Source organism: Papio anubis, chromosome 17 (genome assembly GCF_008728515.1).
Source record: "Papio anubis isolate 15944 chromosome 17, Panubis1.0, whole genome shotgun sequence".
Classification (NCBI taxonomy): domain Eukaryota; kingdom Metazoa; phylum Chordata; class Mammalia; order Primates; family Cercopithecidae; genus Papio; species Papio anubis.
Window position 1 is genome coordinate 21,853,821 of NC_044992.1, and position 26,484 is coordinate 21,880,304.

Here is a 26,484-nt window from a genome sequence, read left to right on the forward strand (position 1 = left end):
GCCACCGCTGACCTCTAGGGCAAGGCAAAGTAAGGCTGGGAGAGGATCCTGCAGGCCAAAGGATGAAAAGGACTAGGAACAAACAACAACAAAACCCTTATGGGGACAGGCGGAACAGCGCCCCCTACCAGTCCCACAACCATTCCTCCCTCGATGGAAGGACGATTTCTGCTATTTGGCCTCATGGGAAATGTAGTTTAGGAGACGTGGCCAGAAGGGCCTTTTACAAAACTTTGGCAGAAGAAAAAAATACGTTGTGTAAGGGAGTCCAAAACTACCACCATGCTTGCACAGACTCTAAATACACATTTCCCCCCTTCCTTTGCCTCGACCAGTCTCCAGAGCGGTTCCTCCTCCCGCCCACATCCCCTGTGTCTCGGCTTTCCATTTGGGCCGACCTACCTCTCTCCTACTCGCTGGTTCGTCAGCCGCTCCGTTCAATCGTAGGAACGCTCTTGGTCGGTTCCCGGAGTGCCTTGCGGCTGTAATGGCTGCCTCCAGTTGGCGCGGGGCTGGGCTTGTTCAAGCGGTGTTAAGGGTCTGGCAGGTGGGCCCTCATGTCGCGAGGGAGCGGGTGATCCCTTTTTCCTCACACTTAAGCTTCCAACGGAGGTGCGTGTCCTGCGTTGCGGGGTCCGCTTTCTCTGGTCCCCGCTTAGCTTCGGCTTCTCGGAATTATGGCCAGGGCTCTGCCCTGGACCACTTCCTCGGATCCTCTCAGCGCGACAGTTCGGTGACTTCTTGCGTCCCCGCGGTGTCCATGCACAGAGGTAAAGAGCCCTGATAGGTTTGCCCGGAACTGTCACGTTTTTAGCACTGAAAGGTTTCTGGGGATATTGTCTTCGATTCTATTTTATAGAAAACGATGTTGAGGCCCTGACAGGGACGAGCAATGAAAAATCTCACAGGAGAGAAATAACAGTTTGAGTCGGAGAAGGAAACGATCTGGTCACAACCAGAGGCGCTCACTAAAGAGCATGAGATTGAAGGGCCACAGACAAAGCAGAACTATGGCTCTGCACCCTGACATGGGAAGCAAATTTGATCCAATAAATGCATGTTGGGCTTCATCTACTTGTCAAGACACAGTTGCACCTGGAAAATAGCACACTTTATTCTTCATAGTCCGGTATTGGAGACTGGACACAAACTGGTCATTGCAAAATGGTGTCATAAGGAGACAATATAAAAAGACTGGGCCCTCTCCCTTCTTGTTTTTGTTTTTTTTTTGAGACGGAGTCTCGCTCTGTCACCCAGGCTGGAGTGCAGTGGCCGGATCTCAGCTCACTGCAAGCTCTGCCTCCCGGGTTCACGCCATTCTCCTGCCTCAGCCTCCCGAGTAGCTGGGACTACAGGCGCCTGCCACCTCGCCCGGCTAAGTTTTTGTACTTTTAGTAGAGACGGGGTTTCACTGTGTTAGCCAGGATGGTCTCGATCTCCTGACCTCGTGATCCGCCCGTCTCGGCCTCCCAAAGTGCTGGGATTACAGGCTTGAGCCACCGCGCCCGGCCATCCCTCTCCCTTCTTGACCCCTAGCCCTGCCTCCCGTCCCTCCTTCAGAAAAAAAAAAAAAAAAAAAGACTGGGAAAGCTTGCAGAGCCTTCATAGCACCCTTAGTAGTGTGAGAGAATGACGGCTGAGGAATTATCTGGCTTTGTGTAGTCCAGCTTGCTTAAATGTACATACACTTCTCAGGCACAGCTACACATTAGAATTACATGCAGTAATTGACTATTAAGTGCCAGGCATTGTGCTGAGTTGTTTTACACAATTGCTAGTCATCAAAAAAATTATAAGCTGGTAAGTAGGTACCATTAATATCAACTCGATTTTACATAGGAGAAAACTAAAGGGCTCAGAGAGTTACTTTATAAATTAATGTAAATTAAGGGCCAAAGTCTCAAAGTCAGGTCTAGGTGCCTTCAACCTGGTGCACTAATTTTGTATCCTTGCTCCCTTTGTGGGCGGGCAGAAACAAGCACCCGACAGGAAATCCAGATTCCACTGTGTCTCACGCCTCTTCCCACTTGCACATAGATGAGCAGGATCTCCTCTTGGTCCATCACCCTGATATGCCTGAGAATCCCCGGGTCCTACGAGTAGTCCTCCTGGGAGCCCCGAATGCAGGGAAATCAACACTCTCCAACCAGCTACTGGGCCGAAAGGTATGCTACACCCTTGACCATCCTACCCTTTACATCTTTTACTTCTTGCCATGCCTTCAGGAATGGTCTTGAAGGGATCTGGTACCTCACTGAGACTCCTTTGTTCATGGCAGGTGTTCCCTGTTTCCAAGAAGGTGCATACCACTCGCTGCCAAGCTCTGGGGGTCATCACAGAGAAGGAGACCCAGGTGGTGGGTACCTACAAAGGGAGTCCTTGAAACAGGACAGGGGGTGAAGCTAAGAGGGTCTCCCTTACCATCAGCCTTGAAGAAGATGATGGTTACATTCATTTATCTGAGGAAAGGGGGTTTCTTTTTTTCTTTTTTTTTGGAGATGGAGTCTCACTCTATCACCAAGACTGGAGTTCAGTGACTCTATGTTGGCTCACTGCAAGCTCCACCTCCTGGGTTCACGCCATTCTCCTGCCTCAGCCTCCCAAGTAGCTGGGACTACAGGCGCCCGCCACTATACCTGGCTAATTTTTTGTATTTTTAGTAGAAACGGTGTCTCACCATGTTAGCCAGGATGGTCTTGATGTCCTGACCTCGTGATCAGCCTGCCTCGGCCTCCCAAAGTGCTGGGATTACAGTCGTGAGCCACCATGCCCGGCCAGGAAAGGGGGTTTCCTCTTCCTTTAGGCATGGTACAGTTCTGTCTCTACCTTGCCCTCCCCTGGCATCTAGTCAGAAAGATTTCATTCTCTTTTTTTTTTTTTGAGATGGAGTTTCACTCTTGTTGCCCAGGCTGGAGTTCAGTGGCACAATCTCAGCTCACCACAACCTCTGCCTCCCGGGTTTAAGTAGTTCTCCTGCCTCAGCCTCCCGAGTAGCTGGGACTACAGGCATGTGCCACCACGCCCGGCTAATTTTGTATTTTTGGTAGAGATGGGGTTTCACCATGTTGGCCAGTCTGGTCTCAAAACTCCTGACCTGGCCGGGCGCGGTGGCTCAAGCCTGTAATCCCAGCACTTTGGGAGGCCGAGATGGGCGGATCACGAGGTCAGGAGTTCGAGACCATCCTGGCTAACACGGTGAAACCCCGTCTCTACTAAAAAATACAAAAAACTAGCCGGGCGAGGTGGCGGGCGCCTGTAGTCCCGACTACTCGGGAGGCTGAGGCAGGAGAATGGCGTAAAAACCCGGGAGGCGGAGCTTGCAGTGAGCTGAGATCCGGCCACTGCACTCCACCCTGGGCGACACAGCGGGACTCCGTCTCCAAAAAATCACAGTAAAAACAAAAAAGAACACACTCCTGACCTCAGGTGATCCACCCGCCTCGGCCTCCCAAAGTGCTGGGATTATGAGCATGAGCCACCACGCCCAGCCGATTTCGTTCTGTTTACTGTTTCCTAATCTTCCTTATATTCACAGTCATCGTCTTTCTCCAAGATGCCATCAAAGCAGAATGGTAAAAACCTAAGGTCAGCCTGGGTGCAGTGCACATATCCCAGCACTGTGGGAGGCCAAAGCGGGTGGATCACTTGAGATCAGGAGTTCGAGACCAGCCTGGCCAACATGGTGAAACCCTGTCTCTACTAAAAAAATACAAAAATTAGCCGGGTGCGGTGGTGCACACCTGTAATCCCAGCTACTCAGGAGGTTGAGGCAGGAGAATTGCTTGAACCCAGGAGGCAGAGGTTGCAGTGAGCCAAAATGGTACCACTGCACTCCAGCCTGGGCGACAGAGTGAGACTCCGTCTCAAAAAAAAAAAAAACAACAAAATATAAACCTAAAGTCAATAATAGCTTGACTGAGGAGGGAGGGCAGGCTCCTGACATCGCAGGTAGCCTCTCTCTCACTTCCCAGTCATAATCTTTTCTTCTGGGGTCTGGGTATCTCACTTTCCTGATTTTAGATTCTACTTGACACACCTGGCATTATCAGTCCTGGTAAACAGAAGAGGTAATGGTGGTGGAATTGGGGTGGATATGGGGGGAGGTACTGAAACAGGGTGGGGAGATTCCATTATAGGGGCTGGAAAACCCCTTTACCATACAACATCCCTCATCAGAAATGCCTGAGTCATAAGACCCTTCCTGACTGATGTATGTCTGTCCCTCAGGCATCACCTGGAGCTCTCTTTGTTGGAAGATCCATGGAAGAGCATGGAATCTGCTGATCTTGGTTAGGTTCAGGATGGGAACCTTAAGCCCAGTTTACAGGGGTCATGGCCTTTCATTCCCTAGTAGTTTGTGGGGCGAAAGCCAAGCCCATACCATGTTAAGTTTTTGTCAGGGCAGGAGGAAGAGTGACCATTTCCTTTTCCTTCTTCTTGCCTTGCCATCTTCCAGTTGTGGTTCTTGTGGATGTCTCGGACAAGTGGACACGGAACCAGCTCAGCCCTCAGTTGCTCAGGTGCTTGACCAAGTTCTCCCAGATCCCTAGTGTCCTGGTCATGAACAAGGTGAGCACTACCCATCCGAGGAAGGGGTCTACTTCCCTCCAAGTCCCCTATCTCTGACCACACACCCTTTGCCCATCCCCCATGTCCAGATAGATTGTCTGAAGCGGAAGTCAGTTCTCCTGGAGCTCACGGCAGCCCTCACTGAAGGTGTGGTCAACGGCAAAAAGCTCGAGATGAGGCAGGCCTTCCACTCACAGCCTGGTACCCGTTGCCCCAGCCCAGCAGTTAAGGACCCAAACACACTATCTGTGGGAAACCCTCAGAGGATTGGCTGGCCCCACTTCAAGGAGATCTTCATGTTGTCAGCCCTAAGCCAGGAGGATGTGAAAACACTAAAGGTCAGTTAGTCTTGGCCATAGCCTGGCCCTTGGTTTCTACCATATGAAGACAGCCCTCTAATTTCCTCCTGGAAGCAAAAATGAGGAGAAAAGTCTTGGTTGGGATTAAGATGCCCATCTATTCCCTCTGTTCCCACAGCAATACCTCCTGACACAGGCCCAGCCAGGGCCCTGGGAGTACCACAGTGCAGTCCTCACTAGCCAGACACCAGAAGAGATCTGCGCCAACATTATCCGAGAGAAACTCCTAGAGCACCTGCCTCAGGAGGTGCCTTACAATGTACAGCAGGTACAGAGTGAAGGGTTCTGGGGGCTCTCTACCAGACACACACCTTTACCCAGGAGTATGACTGACTAATCTTTTGTCTCCCTGTACAGAAGACGGCAGTATGGGAGGAAGGACCAGGTGGGGAGCTGGTTATCCAACAGAAGCTTCTGGTGCCCAAAGAATCTTATATGGTAAGTGAGATTAGGCTCAGAGGAGAGATCAAGACTATGTTTGACAGGAGTTCTTCCCCTAGCTTGGAGCCCTGAGAGCAGGACCATGTCCTTCTCTCTTTTTTCTTTTTCTTTTCTTTTTTTTGAGATAGTCTCTGTCACTGAGGCTGGAGTACAGTGGTGGGATCACAGCTCACTGCAGCCTTGACTTCCCACGCTCAAGCAATCCTCCCGCCTCAGCCCCCTGAGGAGCTGGGATCAGCTAATTTTTTTATTTTTTATTTTTTTTGAGACAAAGTCTCACTCTGTCACCCAGGCTGGAGTGCAGTGGCACGATCTCTGCTCACTGCAACCTCCGCCTCCTGGGCTCAAGTGATTCTCCTGCCTCAGCCTCCCAAGAAGCTGGGATTACAGGTGCCCACCACCATGCCCAGCTAATTTTTTGGGTTTTTTTTTGTTTTTTTTTTTTTGAGACGGAGTCTTGCTCTGTGCCCCAGGCTGGAGTGCAGTGGCGCGATCTCGGCTCACTGCAAGCTCCGCCCCCCCGGGTTCACGCTATTCTCCTGCCTCAGCCTCCCGAGTAACTGGGACTACAGGCGCCCGCCACCTCGCCCGGCTAATTTTCTTGTATTTTTAGTAGAGACGGGGTTTCACCGTGTTAGCCAGGATGGTCTCGATCTCCTGACCTCGTGATCCGCCCGTCTCGGCCTCCCAAAGTGCTGGGATTACAGGCTTGAGCCACCGCGCCCGGCCTAATTTTTGTATTTTTAGTAGAGACGAAGTTTCACCATGTTGGCCAGGCTGGTTTCGAACTCTTGAACTCAAATTGTCCGCCTGCCTCAGCCTCCCAAAGTGCCGCCTGACCATCCGCTAATTTAAAAAAAAGTTTTGTAGAGAAAGGGTTTCACTATGTTGCCCAGGCTGGTCTCAAACTCCTGATCTCAAGCAGTCCACCCACCTTGGCCTCCGAAAGTGCTGGGATTAATGGGCGTGAGCCACTGCACCTAACCCTCTCCTTTTTTAATTTTTTAATCTCTTTTGAGCCAGGGTCTTGCTCTGTCACTCAGGCTGGGGTGCAGAGGTGCAATCTCAGCTCACTGCAACTTCTGCCTCTCGGGTTCAAGTGATTCTCCTGCCTCAGCCTCCCAAGTAGCTAAGATTACAGGTGCCCACCACCATGCCCAGCTAATTTTTTGTAGAGACAGGGTTTCACCATGTTGACCAGGCTGGTTTTGAACTCCTGACCTCAGGTGATCTGCCCGCCTCAACCTCCCAAAGTGCTGGGATTACAGGCATAAGCCACCGCACCCGGCCACCCTCTCTTTTTTTTAAAGAGGAGTTGCACTTTTACCCAGGCTGAACTCAAACTCCTGTTCTCAAAGGATCCTCTCACCTCAGCCCCCCGAATAGCTGGGACTACAGGCATGTGCCATCATTCCTGTCTTCCTTCTCTTTCATATACCCTCAGAAACTGCTGATTGGTCCGAAGGGCCATGTGATCTCCCAGATAGCGCAGGAGGCAGGCCGCGACCTCATGAACATCTTCCTCTGTGATGTTGACATCCACCTGTCTGTGAAGCTCCTCAAGTGACCACCCTCTACTGATCCTCCCAGGACATTCCAGCTCAAGCTGCTGGCAGGAACTGACCAGATTTGTCCTTGGCTGGGGACCCTCCAGGGACTGGTGAGAGACATGAACACTGACTGGCTGCTAGCTGGCCTGGCCCTGCTGAGTCTGCACAGTCCCTGCCCAGCTGTGTCTCCTGTTGGAAGAAGGAACTGGCCTTAGCTCAGTTTCCAGGTGGTTCCTCTGCCTGGGACCACAGCTACAAAGGTGTAGCTAAGAAGGTGGCTCATTGGTGGGAGCAATATCACCCTACCTCCAGCTAGCTATGGGCCCAGAGTTTCTCCCTGAGTCGCTGTTGCTGGTAGGGAGATTTTCTCTTCCCGCCCTCACTTCCTTCACCTTGAACTTGGATAAGAACTCGTGTCTCCTGAATGAGGTAGCGCCTTCCATCTGCTCCCCAATTCTTGATCTCTCCCACCCCATCCCTCTCCCCAGTCTTGGATACTAATAAAAGACAGGCATTCTGGTTCTCATCTTTATTCCTTTTATTTATTTATTTTTATTTTTTAATATTAGGGACTGAGTCTCACTATGTTGTCTAGGCTGGTCTCAAACTCCTGGGCTCAAGAAATCCTCCTGCCTTGGCCTCTGAAAGTGGTGGGATTACAGGCTTAAGCCACTGTGCCTGGCCTCATCTTTATTTCTTTACAACAGGAAAGAGAACATGTATCTATTCCCTCCCCTACCCGCCATCCCATGCCCTCACCCCGCCTTGTTTGAGCTGGAGTCTCCCTTCCAGTAGTCAGCTCCAGGGTCCTGAGTTCTCTTCCTGGCACGTTTTCTGGATATAGCAAGAGAACCCTTACCATTACTAAACTCAGTAATGGTAACGGTTTCCTTGCCATTCCCAAGTGCCCTGGCAGTCAGTAGGCTGTGACAGGCTGAGCGGAGAGCTTCTTGGGCTTGCAGCATCTCTCCTGTCCTCTTTGTCAGGCTCCAGAGCTGGGGGTGCCCGGACTAGTACATCATCTATACTGTAGTGTCTCATCGCAAACTTACAGTATATGATGATATCCCAGCCAGGGCCCCACTGAGGGTACAGGAAGCATGGCTTGAAAAGTACTGTGGGGGGCTGGGGGCAGAACAGAACAGGTCAGGGCTGGACACACACAGCTCCCTGCTCCCTGCTCTACGGCTCCCTCCCAGGCCAGCATCTCCTTGATTCTGTGGTCAGGCACAGCCCAGGTGGGTTATGGGAAGGGGACTGGAGCTAGGGTCTGTTGAGATCTCATAGGGATCCAGGGCCAGTGTTAAAACAAGCCAGAGATGGCGTAATGATGCAGAAGGTTCCCTTTGGTCAGACCAACAAGCAGACAGGCAGACAGACCCAGAGAAGGTGCACTTACCTAGAGCTGGAGCTGCAGACTGAGGAGGCCTTTGGATGCGGGGAGGATCTGTCCCTTCCTCTTCCTTGAGCTGCTTGCCTTTTAACATACCGGTCCCTCCTCTGGGTGGGGCACTTCTCCTGGCCTTGCCTCTTAACCCTTGCCCTGCTAGAGTCCACGAAACAAGGGTCACTGGCCCCTCTCCCTAGAAGGCCTTTTTTCACAACTGTCTCATGGACCACATTAACCCTGAGGTTCACCCTTCACTCCCATCTCCAAGAAACTCGTCATCTCTCCTGGGCTGGGAATGAGAAAGAACAGCCTCATCCCATCCATCAGCATTTAATTGCTGGTCAGATCCCTGGTGGAAGGTTTATCGTTTTTGCTTTTTTTGTTTTGCAGTGGTGGTGGGCAGTGTTAGTTGAATCTCTATAGGGCAGGAAGGGTCCTGGCAGCTGGATCTCCAGCATCTGTCTGGCAGCCGAGCTCACACTACCTGTTAGCCTAAATTTCTATTCCCAGCCCCTGTGCCTGTGTTTATGATGAGCCCAAGGAGGCCAGACCTAGGCAGGCAGAGAGACTCTGCCTAGCACTGCCCTGGCAAGGTCCTCTTGAGGGTTGCTCTGCTAGGAGATTTGAGAGCAGCTGAATCCCCAGCTCTTGTGGGTCTGCTTTTCAAAGCTCAAAGCACATCCAGTGAGAGCCTAACACTGTTTGGTTCTTTGCCTCTGGGGTAGGGGAGAGGCACCTCAAAGCAGGGCCTCCGCTGTTTAGAATCCCCATTCTGGGGGACACGCCCTTCCCCCTTCCCTAACCTAGAGATCTGGTCTGTGTGCTGGAAGGCAGTTTATTCCCTTCCTCTGCAGGGGCAGACTAGAGCAGGATGGAAGTGGGAGAAGAGACCCAACCTTTTCTGGGTCCTGTGGAGGTGTTCTATTTCCTGAGGCCACAGCACGCTGGCACATGTAACCCTCTGCTTAGCATGGTCTTCCCTCCTTTCTTGTCTAGTCAGCTCCTAGCACCTCTTCAGAACTCTTTTTTTTTTTCTTCCTTTTTTTGAGACAATTTAACTCTGTCACCCAGGTTGGAATGCAGTTGTGTGATCACGGCTCACTGCAGACCCCCCAGGCTCAGGTAATCCTCCCACCTCAGCCTCCCAAGTAGCTGGGACTACAGGCATACACCACCACACCTGGCTAATTTTTGTATTTTTAATGGAGACAGAGTTTTGCCATGTTGCTTAGGCTGCTCTCAAACTCCTGGGTTCAAGTGATCCGCCCACATGGCCTCCCAGAGTGCTGGGATTACAGGCACAAGCCACAGCCTCCCTCTTCACATCTCTAAGTGTTACTTCTGCAGGGAAGTCTTCCCAGACCATTTAAGTCCCCCTGATAGGGGTTTATTTATTTGTGTGATTATTCACATTAAGTAAATAATCATGAGGGCCTTGTTTATTCACTGATGTACTTCTGTGTGTGTTTGGTTGATTGGTTTTTTTGAGCCAGAGTCTTGCTCTGTCGCCCAGGCTGGAGTACAGTAGCACAATCTCGGCTCACTGCAACCTCCACCTCCCAGGTTCAAGTGATTCTCCTGCCTCAGCCTCCTGAGAAGCTGGGGCTACAGGCACTCGCTGCCATGCCCTGCTAATTTTTTGTATTTTTAGTAGAGACAGGGTTTCACCGTGTTGCCCAGGCTAGTGTTGAAATCCTGAGCTCAGGCTATCCGCCCGCCTTAGCCTCCCAAAGTGCTGGGATTACAGGCGTGAGCCACCGCACCCGGCTCACTGATGTACTTCTATCACATAATTAGCGACTAAATAAATGTTCCAGACTACATCAAGCTGAGCCTAATGTAATGTGGGGGAGGAGAGAGACCTTGGCCTGAGGAGGCAGATGGACAAAGCTGTGGCTCTCTCAGGTATGCCATTTTCTCTCTGGGACCCTCGCTGTTCTTATTTGTAAATAGGAATAACAATAGTCTCCAGTTCACAGAGTTGCCAGATCTAGGGGATCAGCTGCTGGTGCCAGTCAACAGAAGGAGTTCAAACAAGTTCATTCCCACCTCACCCCATTCACTCAGGGACCCCCACAAGGCCTGTCCTTGAACATCTGAAAGCCCATGGAATATTCTTGAAAGCCACCTGGGACCATTGCGAGAACCCAGGTCGAGAGGTGACAGGTCCCAAGTGACAGTCTCAGCTCTGCTGCATCCAACTCTGTGACTTTGGACCAAGTGTTCCCACCCTCAGTTTCCTCAAATTTAAAATGGCAGCTGTCAATACCTACCTTATACAGTGATGAAGAGGGTGATATGAGCACTCATCTCAAGCTCCCAGATCAGGTTCTAACACATATGAAACAAATGTCAGTTTCCTTCTTTACTTCTTTCTTCTGTCTCACAGGCTGTGTGGCTGGGGACAAATTACACTTCTCTGAGCTTTGGTGGTTATACACATCTTGCCAAGTTGTAAGAGTCAAGTCAGAAATATGAGTGAGAACCCAGGCACGGTGGCTCATGACTGTAATCCCAGAACTTTGGGAGGTTGAGGGGGGCAGATCGCTTGAGCCCAGGAGTTCAAGACCAGCCTGGGTAACATAGTGAGACCCCGTCTCTACTAAAAGTACAAAACAAACAAACAAACAAATTAGCCAGTTGTGGTGGCATGTGCCTATAGTCCCAGCTACTTGGTGGGCTGTGGTGAGAGGATCACTTTAGCCTGGGAAGTCGAGGTTGCAATGAGCCATGTTTGTACCACTTCAGCCTAGGTGACAGAGTGAGACTCTATCTCAAAAAAAATAAAAAATTAAAAATTAAAAAAAAAAAGAGAAAGAAATACAGAAAGATGAGTGAGGGCCAGGTGCAGTGGCTCACGCCTATAATCCTAGCACTTTGGGAGGCTGAGGTGGGCGGATCATTTGAGATCAAGAGATCGAGACCAGACTGGCCAACATGGTGAAACTCCATCTCTACTAAAAATATAAAAAATTAGCTGAGCATGGTGGCATGCACCAGTAATCCCAACTACTTAGGAGGCTGAGGCACAAGAATTGCTTAAACCCAAGAGGCGGAAGTTGCTGTGAGCCAAAACTGCACCACTGCCATCTACCCTGGGTGACAGAATGAGACTCCGTTTAAAAAAAAAAAGATGAGTGACAAAGATTATGAATCCAGCTGCCCCAGCCAGGTGAGGCATTGTCATTGTGTCCACTCCTGCTTCCCCTGACCCCCTTTCCTGTCCTGTGTCTCTCCTGTGAGGCCACCTCTATTCAGAGACCCCACAGACAGCTCAAGCTCCTTCAACAGAGCGAGGGCTTTGTGCACTAGGGCAAGCTTCATGCCACTTACTTCCTAGACTTCTGCCTAGTCCCTGGGGGCCAAATCCAAAGGTGAGTATGGGCAGAACCTAGGGGTCCTGAAGGGAAAGGAGAGAGATTATCTCAACCAGCCAGAGATCCTGTGACTGTGGCCTCTGGCCAGGGGTGGGGATTGCTGTGAGTAGGGTGTGGGTTGGAGGAGAGTCTGGGCCTGGGTGGGATAGTCAGGGGGCCCTGATAAGCAGACACTGGGCTATCAGGGTGGGGGGCCCAGCAGCCTTCTGTTTATCAGGAGTCAGCAGGGGTCAAAGCAGGGCTGAGGACACTTCACTTCCCGCCCAGGGCTGTCTTCCTGGATAGTTGTTCTTCCACTTCTCTGCCTCCCCAGTACCCCACAGGGAGTTGGAATGTGAATCCCTCTCTTTCTCTGCAAGTCACACGGAGACTCTCTGGCCAGTACAGGGGTGGGAGGACATGAGCTAGGGCCTTAGGCCTGACTTTTAAATTCTGACAGCTTTTGCTTCAAACCAGGAGCTCCGTGTCTCTCCTGAGGCCAGTGAGGCAAGTCTGGGGCCTTTGTCCTTCTAACTTCAACCCCTGCCACTGCAGCTTTAAGCTCTTGATTGTTCTTTAGGTCTTTTTTGGAAGAAGTCCTAAAGTGTATGGTGATTGATGAAGTTAAGGATGGTCAGATCTGCACAGGTCCTTCAAAATCATGGAGTTCAAGTCTCCCATTTATATAGGAGAGAAACTGAAGCCAGAGAGGAGGAGAGAATTGTTCAAAGCTTGCGGGTTCCCTCCACCTCTCAGCATCGGGGAACAATGCATGACTCAAAGAGGAACAGGAAGCAGCCGTAGACACTCACAGACAGATACACATAATGTGCAAAGCACACACATACAAATGCACACATGTGCACTGCCCACAGGTACGCAGACATATAACACATAGAGATACGCAGCATACACATTAAAAAAAGAAATTCAGGCCGGGCGCAGTGACTCATGCCTATAATTCCAGCACTTTAGGTGGCTGAGGCAGGAGGGGTCGCTTGAACCCAGGAGTTCGGACTGGCCACGGCAACATAGGAAGACCTCATCTCTCCAGAAACATTTAAAAATTAGCCACCTGTGGGCCAAGTGCGGTAACTCAACACCTGTAATCCCAGCACTTTGGGAGGTCGAGGCGGGCGGATCACCTGAGATCGGGAGTTTGAGACCAGCTTGATCAACATGGAGAAACCCCATCTCTACTAAAAATACAAAATTAGCCGGGCGTGGTGGCACATGCCTGTAATCCAAGCTACTCAGGAGGCTGAGGCAGGAGAATCGCTTGAACCCGAGAGGCGGAGGCAGCAGTGAGCTGAGATTGCCCCGTTGTACTCCAGCCTGGGCAACAAGAGCAAAATTCCATCTCAAAAAAAAAAAAAAAAAAAATTAGCCAGCTGTGGTGGCACATGCCTGTATTCCTAGCTACTTGGGAGGCTGGGGTGGGAAGATTGCTTGACACCGGGAGACTGAGACTGCAGTGAACTGTGATTGCAGCAGCACTGGGAGGCTGGCTGAGTGAGACCCTGTTTCTAAAAAATAAATAATAAATTCAGCGGATAGAATTACTCTTATTTTCCTCTTGGTTGCTTTACTATGTCTCATGACATTAGTAGTTTTATACAAGGATAAAAGGAGGCCAAATAATGGCCGGGCGCGGTGGCTCAAGCCTGTAATCCCAGCACTTTGGGAGACCGAGGCAGGTGGATCATGAGGTCAGGAGATCGAGACCATCCTGGCTAACATGGTGAAACCCCACTTAAAAAATACAAAACCAGTCGGCTGCGGGTGGCGGAGCCAGTCCCAGCTACTCGGAGGCTGAGGCAGGAGAATGGCGTGAACCTGGGAGGCGGAGTTGAGCCGGGAGCCTGCCACTGCACTCCAGCCTGGTGACAGGTTAGCGAGATCTGCCCCAAAAAAAAAAAAAAAAAAGGAGGCCAAATAATATGGTTATTCAATGCTCTTCTCATTCAATGTCTCATAGCACAGACAGTAGCAAAACTCATTCAGGAACAAAGGACTTTGAGAAATTCTGAGAAGCTAGAAAAATGGTTTTTCGTTTTTTTTGTTTTGTTTGTTTTTTGAGACGGAGTCTCGCTCTGTTGCCAGGCTGGAGTGCAGTGGCACAATCTCGGCTCACTGCAACCTCCGCCTCCTGGGTTCAAGCGATTTTCTGGCCTCAGCCTCCCGAGTAGCTGGGACTACAGGCAACCACGACCATGCCCAGCTAATTTTTGTATTTTTAGTAGAGACGGGATTTCACCATGTTGGCCAGGATGGTCTCAATCTCTGGATCTCGTGATCTGCCTGCCTTGACCTCCCAAAGTGCTGGGATTACAGGCGTCAACTACCGCACCTGGCCCTAATTTTTGTATTTTTAGTAGAGATGGGGTTTCACCATGTTGGCCAGGCTGGTCTTGAACCCCTGACCTTAGGTGATCCGCCTGCCCGGCCACTTTTTTTTTTTTTTAAAAAGACAGAGTCGGTTGGGCGCGTTGGCTCATGCCTGTAATCCCAGCACTTTAAGAGGCCAAGGCGGGTGGATCACGAGGTCAGGAGATCGAGACCATGCTGGCTAACACAGTGAAACACCATCTCTACTAAAAAAATACAAAAAAATTAGCCAGGTGAGGTGGTGGGCACCTGTGGTCCCAGCTACTCGGGAGGCTGAGGCAGGAGAATGGCGTGAACCCGGGATGCAGAGCTTGTAGTGAGCCGAGATCACGCCACTGCACTCCAGCCTGGGTGACAGAGTGAAACTCCGTCTCAAAAATAAATAAATACATAAATAATAAAAAGACAGGGTCTCATTCTATTGCCCAGGCTGGAGTGCAGTGGTGCAGTGGTGTGGTCATAACTCACTTCTGGGCTCAAGGGATCCTCCTACTTCAGCCTCTCAAGAGTAATTGAGTAAGCATTCCTTCTGCCTTGGCCTTCCAAAGTGTTGAGATTACCCATGTGAGCCACTGTACCCAGCCTGGAAAACCGTTCTAATCCTTACCCTCATGTGGTCAATGGGGCCTGAGATTTAGGAGTTTGTCAGAGAGGCCTGCTCCACTTCATCTTGACTGGTCTGTGAAGCTTCTCTTCAGCCTCCCTGACACTTGCCTCTCTAGGTCCAGGCTTGGGATGCAGGTCCTCGCAGGTCTCACTGTTGTCCTCATCACACTGTGGCAAATTCCCTTATTTGTCCCCAACCATTCCATGAATGGGCACCTTGTCTGAACCATCTCCCTGGCCCAGCACCTGGGATTTATCCTGGGAGGTGTTCAAAGAACGCCTTAGATGGAACAGATGCCAACCCCTTGAGACAATGTCCAACATATGCTCAAGCATATGTTCCCTTATACTCTCTATGCCGTTCAGCCCCATGAGGAAGTGCGCATGTTGCGCACTGTACCCAGATGCCCCTGGAGCCCTTCCAGGGAGTGGGGTCCTAAGAATGGCTTTCCTGGGGGCTTTGTCAATGTCCATCAGTCTCCAAAAGATACCTGCATGCCATTTTCACGATAGAGAAACTAAGGTTCAGGGAAGAAGTGCTTGGCCCGAATTTCATAGTGAGCAGAACTACAGCCTTGTTCTCCAGACTCACACCCTGGCTCTATGCACAAACCTGCTAGGAATAGGGTAGATTTTGTGTCTTTGTGAGGCCCCTTTTGAGTTTCAATGGAATAAAACCTAAGTTCTGCCAGTTAGCAGTAATGTGATTCTGAGCCTCCTTATCTATTATAGGGATGAAAATAATACCTGCCTCACAAGATCCTTCAGAAGATTTAGTAAAATCTAGCTGGGCACGGTGGCTCACACCTGTAATCTCAGTACTTTGGAAGACCAATCCCTTGAAGTTAGGAGTTTGAGACCAGCCTGGTCAACATGGCAAAACCCCGCCTCTACTAAAAACACAAAAAAGGTCGCTGGGTGTGGTGGTGGGCACCTGTAATCCCAGCTACTCAGGAGGCTGAGGCAGGAGAATCACTTGAACCTGGAAGGTGGAGGCTGCATTGAGGTGAGATTGCGTCGCTGTAGTCCAGCTAGGGTGACAGAGTGAAACTCCGTCCCAAAGAAACAACAAACAAGATTCAGTGAAATCCTGTAAGAAAGCCCCTGAATGATGCAAGGATTCCTTCTGTGTTTCTGCTTATGCGGGTAGACTCCACTCATCCATCAGACCTCTTTTTTTTTTTTTTTTTTTCAGAGACTGGAGTGCAGTGGTACAATCACAGCACATTGCAACCTTGAATTCCTGGACTCAAGCAATCCTCCTGCCTCAGTCTCCCAAGTAGCTGGGACTACAGGCACATACCACCATACCCAGGTAATTTTTTTTTTTTTTTATCTGTCTGTTGCCCAGGTTGAAGTGCAGTGGCACAATCTTGGCTCAATGCAACCTCTGCCTCTGGGTTCAAGAGATTCTCCTGCCTCAGCCTCACAAGTAGCTGGGATTACAGGCATGTGCCACCACTCCCAGCTAATTATTTTGTGTATTTTTAGTAGAGACGGGGTTTCACCATGTTGGCCAGGCTGGTCTCAAATTTCTGACCTCCAGTGATCCGCCTACCTTGGCCTCCCAAAGTACTGGGATTACAGGCATGAGCCACTGCACCTGGCTCCACTTAATTTTTTTTAATTTAATTTTATTTTTTGACAGGATGTCTTGCTCTGTGGCACAGGCTGGAGTGCAGTGGTGCAGTCTCGGCTCACTAAAACCTCCATCTCCTGGATTCAAGCAATTCTCTGTCTCAGCCTCCCAAGCAGCTGGGATTACAGGCGCCCGCCACCATGCCTGGCTAATTTTTGTATTTTTAGTAGAGATGGGGTTTCACCATCTTGTCCAGGCTAGTCTTGAACTCCTGACCTCGTGATCCACCCGCCTCGGCCTCCCAAAGTGCTGGGATTACAGGCGTGAGCCACTGCGCCCGGCCTGGCTCCAGGTACAGGTAACTTTTATTTTTTAAGACTGAGTCTCGCTCTGCCAGGCTGGAGTGCAGTGGCGCAATTTTGGTCCACTGCAACCTCTGTGTCCTGGGTTCAAGCGATTCTCCTGCCTCAGCTTCCCAAGTAGCTGTGACAACAGGCATGTGCCACCACACCCAGCTAATTTTTGTATTATTATTATTATTATTATTATTTTTTGAGACGGAGTTTCGCTCTTGTCACCCAGGCTGGAGTGCAATGGCGCGATCTCGGCTCACCACAATCTCCGCCTCCCGGGTTCAAGTGATTCTCCTGCCTCACCCTCCTGAGTAGCTGGAATTACAGGCAGGTGCCACCACACCCAGCTAATTTTGTATTTTTAGTAGAGTTGGGGTTTGTCCATGTTGGTCAGGCTGGTCTTGAGCTCCCGACTTCAGGTGATCCGCCCACCTCAGCCTCCCAAAGTGCTGGGGTTACAGGCATGAACCACCGCGCCCAGCCCTAATTCGTGTATTTTTAGTAGAGACAGGGTTTTACCATGTTGGGCAGGATGATGTCGATCTCTTGACCTCATGATCCGCCCACCTCAGCCTCCTTTTAAAGTGCTGGGATTATGGGCATGAGCCACCATGCCTGGCTCCAGGTAATTTTAAAACAAAATTTTTGTAGAAGCCTGGTGTGGTGGTTCATGCCTATAATCCAGCTTTTTGGGAGGCTGAGGCAAGTGGATTGCTTGAGGCAAAGAGTTGGAGACCAGCCTGGGCAACATGACAAAATCCATCTCTACAAAAAATACAAAAATTAGCCTGGTGTGGTGGCATGTACCTGTAGTTTCAGCTACTCAGAAGGCTAAAGTGGGAGGATCGCTTGAGCCTGGGAGGTTGAAGCTGCAGTGAGCCATGATGGCACCATTGTACTTCAGCCTGGGTGACAGAGTGAAACCCTGTCTTTTTTGTTTTTTGAGACGGAGTCTCGCTCTGTCGCCCAGGCTGGGGTGCAGTGGCCGGATCTCAGCTCACTGCAAACCTCCCTGGTTTAAGCCATTCTCCTGCCTCAGCCTCCCGAGTAGCTGGGACTACAGGGGCCCGCCACCTCGCCCGGCTAATTTTTTGTATTTTTTTAGTAGAGACGGGGTTTCACCATGTTTGCCAGGATGGTCACCGAACTCACAGCCTCTTAATCTGCGCCAATCTTGGCCTCCCAAGTGCTGGGATTACAGGCGAGCCACCCAGCAGCCCGGCCCGAAACCCTGTCTTTAAAAAATTTTTGGCGAGCTGGCCCAGTGGCTCAAGCCTGTAATCCCAGCACTTTGGGAAGGCAGAGGCCAGGCAGGATCGAGGTCAGGAGATCAAGACCATCCTGGCTAACCGCGGTGAAACCAGTCTCTACTAAAAATACAAAAAACTAGCCCGAGGCGGGGTGGTGAGCGCCCTGTAGTCCCAGCTACTCAGGGAGGCTCAGGCGGAGGTAGTAAACCCAGGAGGGCTTGCAGTGAGGCTGAGATCTGGCCACTGCACTCCAGCCTGAGAGGAGAGCCTAGCCGAGACTCCGCCCTCAAAAAAAAAAAAAAAATAATAATAATAAAAAATTTTTTTTTAGGCATTAGGCATGCCCCACAAATATATATATATATATATATTTTTAAATGAGATAGAGGCCGGGCACAGTGGCTCCATATAATCCTGCTTGCTGGAAGCCGAAGCAGGCAGATCACTTGAGATCAGGAGTTCAAGACCAGCCTGGCCAACATGGCGAAACCACGTCTCTACTAAAAATAGAAAAATTAGCCAGGCATGGTGGCAGGTGCCTGTAATCTCAGCTACTCGGGAGGCTGAGACAGGAGAATTGCTGGAACTTGGGAGGCGGAGGTTGCAGTGAGCCGAGATCATGCCATTGCACTCCAACCTGGGTTTACAACAGTGACCAAAAAAAAAAAAAAAAAAAATAGAGATGGGGGGTCTCACTATGTGACCCAGCCTGGTCTCAAACTCCTGGCCTCAAGCAAACCTCCCATCTCAGCCCCTATAAATTCTGGGATTACAGGCATGAGCCACTGTGCCTCGTCATCTAATCCCTTGTTAAACCTCTTCCACACAGTGCTCTTGGGCAGCTGCAATCCAGCAACAATCCCGTCTCCTTTCTCTGACCTCCTGCAGTTTATGAGCCAAGCCTTCTCATGAAGCTCTCTTGTCCTGACGTCACAGGCCATCTTTGGCTTGAACCAGAGCTTTAGCCTTCACAGTTCAGGGGTTGTGCATTAGGGTTCTTGCTTCCTGTTTAGGAGTACTCAAAGTTAGCAGGGAATAAGCACAGCTTCTGATTGACTGGTCGGAGTCTGGGCTCCACCACATTACCGCTGAGTGATTCTGGCCCCTGCACCTGATCTTAGAGTCTTGGTTTCCTCAATAGTAAAATGGGGTTCAAGCCAGGTGCAGTGGCTCATGCCTGTAATCCCAGTACTTTGAAGGCCAAGGTGGGCGGATTCCTTGATGTCAGGAGTTTGAGACCAGCCTGGACGACATGGCAAAACCCTGTCTCTACTAAAAATACAAAAATTAGCCAGGTGTGGTGGTGGGTGCCTATAATCCCAGCTACTTGAGAGGCTGAGGCAGGAGAATCTCTTGAACCTGGGAGGAGAAGTTGCAGTGAGCCGAGATAGCGCCATTGCACTCCAGCCTGGACGACAGAGTAAAACTCTGTCTCAAAAAAAAAAAAAAAAAAAAACAAAGCCAGGCGCAGTGGTTCACGCCTATAATCCCAGCACTTTGGGAGGCTGAGGCAGGCAGATCACGAGGTCAGGAGTTCGAGACCAGCCTGACCAACATGGCGAAACCCTGTCTCTACTAAAAATACAAAAATCAGCTGGGCTTGGTGGCACAGGCCTGTAATCCCAGCTACTGAGGAGGGTGAGGCAGGAGTATTGCTTGAAACCAAGGAGGTGGAGGTTGCAGTGAGCCGAGATCGAGCAACTGCATTCCAGCCTGGGCGACAGAGCGAGATTCCATCTCAAAAAAAAAAAAGAGGGGGCGTTGGGTTCAAATGCTTTCTTTTCCATGCTGGTGAAGATGAAATGAGAAAGTGAAGGTGGATATTTCTAACCTAGCGCCTGACATATGAACAACAGGAGCTCAACAGACGCCAAGCTCCTTCCTTCCTGGCTTTGCAGTGGGCTTTCCCTGTTCACTCTCTCCAATGGGGCTAAAGTGGGAGTATCACTTGAGCCTGGGAGGTTGAAGCTGCAGTGAGCCGTGATCGCACCATTGCACTTCAGCCTGGGTAACAGAGTGAAACTCTGTCTTTAAAAAAATTTCTTTTAGGGGCAGGCGCGGTGTGTCCCCCTTGCACCCCTTGCACCCCTGTTGAGACATATATTGAGTCAGAAATGGAAACTTTCCTCTCAACACCTCCCTAACTCTATTCATCAGCTTCCAGTTCCTGTTCTCTGGGTCAATGGGGCCCTCAAGTCCAGACTTGGGCCATGACCTTTCAAGTCTCCAGGTATAGTTCTAAAGGTGGCTGTTGAGTGGAGCCTGGGTGTCCCTACTGCCTCAAATCCTTCCCGCCATCAGCCAGGCCTTTACATCCCTCCCTCCCTGCCAGGACAACCTGTTTGCTTCACAGCTGCTGTGGAAGAGATAGGCAGCCTGGATTATCAAGCCAGACAAGGCTCCTTGCTGACAGTTCCCACCCACCCAGAGGCAAGTGTTCCTTAGCCCTTAACCCCCTCTGTGCTGGGTCTTCAGGCCTAGGGACTTGGCACAGCAGGGAAGATGGGCAGGCCTGGTACCCTCTATACCAAGTTCCCAAGTCTGGTGTCATGAGCACAACAGGGTAGGAAACAGCATCACCTGTAGGCTCCAGGTGACCATTCTGCATACTAAGCCCTTTCCTTCCTGGGTTCATGGAAGTTCATGGTAAAGAGGGCCTTCATAGGCCTCTGAAGGCTTAGGCGGAAGGCTCTATACTCTCCACTCCCTCTTCCTGAGGCTGGTTCCAGGCTCCGGGGACAGAGGCCTGGCTGTCTCCATTCCGGGGGTCCACTGGTGTTAGTACAGGTGCTAAGGCATCCTCTCCTCACTCCCTATCCCCACATCATTGCCCCTTCCTCCTCTCCAGCACCCTTCAGATCTCTATCAGCAAGGCCCCTCCCATCTTCTTGCTGAAGTCACTGTCCTTGACACTTAGGACAACCTGGACCATCTCCTAGTTGGGTCTCATTGCAGCCACTGAGGACTCCTTTTCCTGAAGGTCAACAGGAAGCAGTGAAAAAAGTAGTAGTTAGCCGGGCGCGGTGGCTCACGCCTGTAATCCCAGCACTTTGGGAGGCCGAGGCGGGCGGATCACAAGGTCAGGAGATCGAGACCACGGTGAAACCCCGTCTCTACTAAAAAATACAAAAAAATTAGCCGGGCGCAGTGGCGGGCGCCTGTAGTCCCAGCTACTCAGGAGGCTGAGGCAGGAGAATGGCGTGAACCTGGGAGGCGGAGCTTGCAGTGAGCCGAGATCGCGCCACTGCACCCCAGCCTGGGGGACAGAGCGAGACTCCGTCTCAAAAAAAAAAAAAAAAAAAAAGTAGTAGTGGGCCAGGCATGGTGGCTCATGCCTGTAATCCCAACACTTTGGGAGGCTGAGGCAGGTGGATTGCTTGAGCCTCAGGAGTTCGAGACCAGCCTGGGTAACATGGTGAAACCCCATCTCTACTAAAAATACAATTAGCCAGGCGGTGGTATGCGACTGTAGTCCCAGCTACTTGGGAGACTGAGGCAGCAGAATCGCTTGAACCTGGGAGGTGGAAGTTGCAGTGAGCCAAGATAGCGCCACTGCACTCCAGCCTGGCAGAGCGGGACTCCGTCTCAAAAAACAAACAAACAAACAAACAAAAAATTAGCCAGGTATGATGGTGCATGCCTGTGGTCCCAGCTACTCAGGAGGCTGAAGTAAGAGGATCACTTGAGCTCAGGGAGGTCAAAGCTGCAGTAAGTCGTGATGGTGCCACTGCACTCCAGCCTGGACTACAGAGAGAAACTCTCTCTCTCTATCTCGGGGGGAAAAAAAAAAAGTCTGCTCCCTCAAATATTTTTCCCATTTCAGTAAATAGCAACTCCGTTCTTTGGTTCTTCCAGACGGGACAAAGATCTTGGAGGCAATTTATTTTCTTAATTAACTTTTTGCTGAAGTAGAACATATATTCAAAAAGTGCATGACTCATAAGTGAATTATCACAAAGTGAACACACCCATGTAATCACCATCCAGTCAAGAAACAGGACATTCTCAGGGGGCTCCTGTGCCCTCTATCTCAGTCTCTTCTTCCCCAAAGGTGACCTTTAACCTGACTTCTAATGTCATAGCTTAGCTTTGCCTGCTTTTTGGACTTTATATAATGGAATGATACAATCTGTATTATTATTATTATTATTATTTTTGAGATGGAGTCTCGCTGTGTTGCCCAGGCTGGAGTGCAATGGCATGATCTCGGCTCACTGAAACCTTTGCCTCCTGGGTTCAAGCAATTCTCCTGCCTCAGTTTCCCAAGAAGCTGGAACTACAGATGTGTGCCACCATGCCCAGGTAATTTTTGTATTTTTAGTAGAGATAGGGTTTCACTATATGTTGGCCTGGCTGATCTCAAACTCCTGACCTCAGGTAGTCCACCCGCCTCGGCCACCCAAAGTGTTGGAATTACAGGCGTGAGCCACCATACCCGGCTATTATTATTTTTGGGACAGGGTCTCGCTGTGTCTCCCAGGCTGGAGGGCAATGATGCAATCTTGGCTTACGGCAGCCTCAACCTCCCAGGCTCAAGCAATCCTCCCACCCCAGCCTCCCGAGTATCTGGGACTATAGGTGCAAACCATCATGTCCAGTTAATTTATTTTGTATCTTTTGTAGAGACAGGGTTTTGCCACACACTCAAGTGAACTACCCACCTCATCCTCCCAAAGTCCTGGGATTACAAGTGTGAGCCACTGCACCCAGCCTATGTCTGGCTTCTTTCACTCAACATTAAGTTTGCAAGATTCATTCACGTATTCGCATGTAGAAGTAGTTCATTTGTTTTTATTATTGCATAGTATTCAATTTCATGAATATGATACACATTTTTCTTTTTTTTTTTTTTTTTTTTTGAGGCGGAGTCTTCACTCTGTCCCCCAGGCTGGAGTGCAGTGGCACCATCTCGGCTCACTGCAAGCTCCGCCTCCCGGGTTCGCGCCATTCTCCTGCCTCAGCCTCCCAAGTAGCTGGGACTACAGGCGCCCACCACCGCGCCCGGCTAATTTTTTTTTTTGTATTTTAGTAGAGACGGGGTTTCACCTTGTTAGCCAGGATGGTCTCGATCTCCTGACCTCGTGATCCGCCCGCCTCGGCCTCCCAAAGTGCAGGGATTACAGGCGTGAGCCACCGCGCCCGGCCGATACACATTTTTCATTCTACCATTGATGAACATTTGAGTTGTTTGAATTTGGGGGCCATTATTCATAATGCTGCTGTGAGTATTCTTGTATCCATATGTATGTATATCGCTGTTGGGAATGAAATGGTTGGGTCAAAGCGTATGCTTATGTTCAGCTGTAGTAGATTCTGTCAAACAGGTTTCCAAAGTGGTTGTATTGACATATATTTCTATCAGCAGTGTATGAATGTTCCAATTGCTCTTCCTCTTCACCCATACTTGATATTATAACTTTTTTTTTTCATTTTAGTCATTCTGGTGGGTGTGAAGTGATAATCTCATTTTGGTTTTAATTTGCATTTCCCTGATGACTAATGAAGTTATGCATGCTATTCCTGCCATTCTTTACTATATAACAAATCAACCTCCAACTTAGAAGCTTAAACAATGAACAGTCCATTTACTATCTCATACAGTTTTAGGAGTCTGGATTTTAGTAGGTTGGCTGGGCAGAACTGGCTTGGGGTCTCTCCTACAGATGCAGCCAGATGGGGGCTGGAGGTGCTGCAGGTATCTCTCTCTCTTCACATAGCCAGGGCCTAACCCTGTGGTCCCTCTCTTTGGGCTTCCTTACAGTACAGTGGCCTCAGAACAGTCATACTGCTTACATGGAGGCTAAAGGCTTAAAGAGAGAGTATTCCAGCAAACAAAGCATAGGCTTTGCCATCTTTTGTGATCTAAATTCAGAAGTCACATAATGTCACTTCTGCCATACTCTTTATTGGCCTAAATAGCCACAAAAGTCCGCCAGTTTCAAGGGAAGGAAGCATAGGCTCTACCTCTGATTGTAATGGTCAAAGTGACACTGTAAGAGGAACATGTAGGATGGAAGATATTGTTGCCACTATCTGTGGAAAATACAGTCTGTCACACACATTTCATACATCTATTGGCCACTCCTTTGTCTATTTTTCTGTGGCATTACCATTTCTTCCCTTACTGATTGGTAAAATATATTCTGAATGCTAGTTGTTTTTTTTTTTTTTTTTTTGCCAGGCATATATCTTGCAAATATTTTTTCTGATTATTCTGAGGCTTGCCTCCTCATTCTTTTTTTTTTTTTTTTTGAGGCCAGGTCTTTACTCTATCGCCAAGCTGGAGTGCAGTGGCTGATCTCGGCTCACTGCAAGCTCCGCCTCCGGGTTCAGCCCTTCTGCCTCAGCCTCCCAAGTGGCAGGACTACAGGTGCCCATACGCTGCCCGACAGTTTTTTAACCATTTTTTTAATGATTTAGTAGAGGCGGGGTTTCACTGTGTTAGCCAGGATGGTCGTGATCCTCTGACCTGCGTGTCCGCCCCTCTGGAAACCTCCCAAAGTGCTGAGTTACAGGCCAGGCCACTGTGCCCTACTTTTTTTTTTTTTTTTTTTTGAGACCTGGTCTCTGTCACTGGAGTGCAGTGATGTGATCATAGTTCACTGCAGCCTCCATCTCCTAGGCTCATGCGATCCCTCCCTCAGTCACCAGAGTGGCTGGGACTACAGGCACAAACCACCATGCTCAGTTAATTTTTTTTTTTTTTTTTTTGGGCCAGATGCAGCTCATCACACCAGGCTGGAGTGCGGTGGCGGATCTCCGTCACTGCAAGCTCCGCCCTCCCGGAGTTCCATGCATTCTCCTGCCTCAGCCTCGGTAGCTGGGACTACAGAGCGCCTCTTTGACCTGTGACTAAGTTTTGTATTTTAGTAGAGGCGAGGTTTCACTGTGTTAGCCAGGATGGTCGATCTCCTGACCTCGTGATCCATGCGTCTCGGCCTCCCAAGTGCTGGGATTACAGGCTTGAGCCACATGCGGCCTTTTTTTTGAGATGGAGTTTTGCTCTGTTGCCCAGGCTGGAGTGCAGTGGCGATATCAGCTCACTGCAATGTCCGCTTCCTGGGTTCAAGCGAATTCTCCTGCCTCAGCCTCCTGAGTAGCTGGGATTAGGGAGCCTGCCACCATGCCCAGCTAGTTTTTTTGTAGTTTTAGTAGAGACAGGGTTTCCTGCCATATTGGTCAGGCTGGTCTCAAAAGCCTGACCTCATGGGTGATCACATCCATACCTCAGCCTCCCAAAGTGCTGGGATTACAGGCATGAGCCACCATGCCTGGCTGAAATGAACCCTATTTGATGATGCAATATATCAAATTTTCTTTTTATGGTTAGTCCTTTTTTTTTTTTGGTCTTAAGAAATCTTGCCTATGTCAAGGTTACAGAAACATTCCTACTTGCTCTATGAACTTTATGTTTTGAGTTTTTACATTAGGTCTGTGATTCACCCCAAATTAGATTTGAGTATATGGTGTGAGGTAGGGGTTTGCAATTCAATTTTTTTTTTTTTTTCTTTTTTTTTTTGAGGAGAGTCTCCCGCTCTGTTGCCCGGAGCTAAGAGTCGCGATTGTGATCTCCAGCTCCTGCAGCCTCTGCTGCCGGGTTCAGTGATTCTTCTGCCTCAGCCTCCTGAGTAGCAGCTGGCATTACAGAGCCTGACACTACACCAGGCTACATTTTGTAGTTTTTATTTTAATATTTTTGAGACAGGAGTCTGGCTCTATCACAGGCTGGAGATTAAGTGGTGTGGATCTGACTCACCAAAAGCTCTGCCTCCTGGGTTCATGCCATTCTCACACCTCAGTCTCCCAAGCGGCTGGGACTGGAGTGCCCACCACAATGCCTGGCTAATTTTTGTATTTTAAGTAGAGACAGGGGTTTTACTGTATTGTAGGATGGTCTCGATCTCCTGACCTGGTGATCCTGCCCACCTCGGCCTCCCAAAGTGCCAGGATTACAGGCGTGAGCCACCACGCCCAGCCTATTTTTGTAGTTTTAGTAGAAACAGGGTTTCACCATCTTAGCCAGGCTGGTCTTGAATACAGAACCTTGTGATCCACCTGCCTAGGCCTCCCAAAGTGCTGGGATTACAGGTATAAACCATTGCACTTGGCTGCAATTCAATTTTCCCCAATACAGACCCAGTTGTTCTAGCACCATCTGTTTCGCTCGACGGATTGTCTTGGTGCTTCAGAATTACCTTTAAGGTGTATCCAAATGGTATCACTCCTTTTTCAAAAGCCTTTCAGTGGTTTCCACACCTCAGAATAAAGGCAAAATATATACCTCATTAAGGTTCTACATGATCTGGAAAAATGAGATCCTGACTCATCTTCTGATACCCTGACTTACTCCCTTGCTCCAAACATCCACAGCCTTGCTATTCTTTCATCATGCCAGACACTCTCGCCTCAGGCCTTTGGATGAAGCTCTTCAACACAGATATCCCATGGCTCATTCCTTTGCACTTTCTTCAGGGCTCACGTTCTTAATGGGGCCTTTTTGGATCCCCTAAAATTTCAGCTGACCTCTCACACTTCTTATTTCCTTCTTTTTCCTTATGACTTACCATTATCTAACATGCTGTATGTTTAATTTTCTTGTTTCTATCTGAATGCTGGCTTGAATGGCTATGCATTTTATTTTTG

The 26,484-nt window shown here is 49.7% G+C and overlaps 2 protein-coding genes across 3 annotated transcripts in view; one reads left to right on the forward strand and one right to left on the reverse strand.

Moving 5' to 3' along the window:
- Nucleotides 1-489, reverse strand: part of FAM222B (family with sequence similarity 222 member B) — a 111,065-nt gene extending 110,576 nt beyond the window's left edge. Inside the window, exon 1 of the mRNA XM_003912520.3 lies at nt 403-489. The gene's annotated coding sequence lies outside the window, so the exon portion shown is untranslated. The remainder of the gene's footprint in view (nt 1-402) is intronic.
- On the forward strand, nt 415-7,451 carry ERAL1 (Era like 12S mitochondrial rRNA chaperone 1). Of its 2 annotated transcripts, none has more exons than XM_021928872.1 (10): nt 415-770; nt 2,038-2,165; nt 2,279-2,356; nt 3,536-3,585; nt 4,021-4,067; nt 4,457-4,569; nt 4,659-4,907; nt 5,047-5,196; nt 5,286-5,366; nt 6,814-7,451. In XM_021928872.1, the coding sequence occupies exons 1-10, from the start codon at nt 488-490 to the stop codon at nt 6,934-6,936; spliced, it is 1,302 nt and encodes a 433-aa protein (XP_021784564.1). In that variant the 5' UTR covers nt 415-487; the 3' UTR covers nt 6,937-7,451. The 2 variants fall into 2 exon arrangements, with proteins under 2 accessions (XP_021784564.1, XP_003912563.1); XM_003912514.2 differs by lacking the exon at nt 3,536-3,585 and adding an exon at nt 4,228-4,289.
- The last annotated feature ends 19,033 nt before the right edge of the window (nt 7,452-26,484 follow it).

What these genes read in the sequence shown, in the direction of transcription:
- ERAL1 (XM_003912514.2), top strand. Translation starts at nt 488, where the DNA reads ATGGCTGCCTCCAGTTGGCGCGGGGCTGGGCTTGTTCAAGCGGTGTTA. An exon ending in GTGTCCTGGTCATGAACAAG is followed by an intron (nt 4,570 to 4,658) that starts GTGAGCACTACC and finishes CCCCATGTCCAG; the next exon opens with ATAGATTGTCTGAAGCGGAA. An exon ending in TGCCCAAAGAATCTTATATG is followed by an intron (nt 5,367 to 6,813) that starts GTAAGTGAGATT and finishes ATATACCCTCAG; the next exon opens with AAACTGCTGATTGGTCCGAA.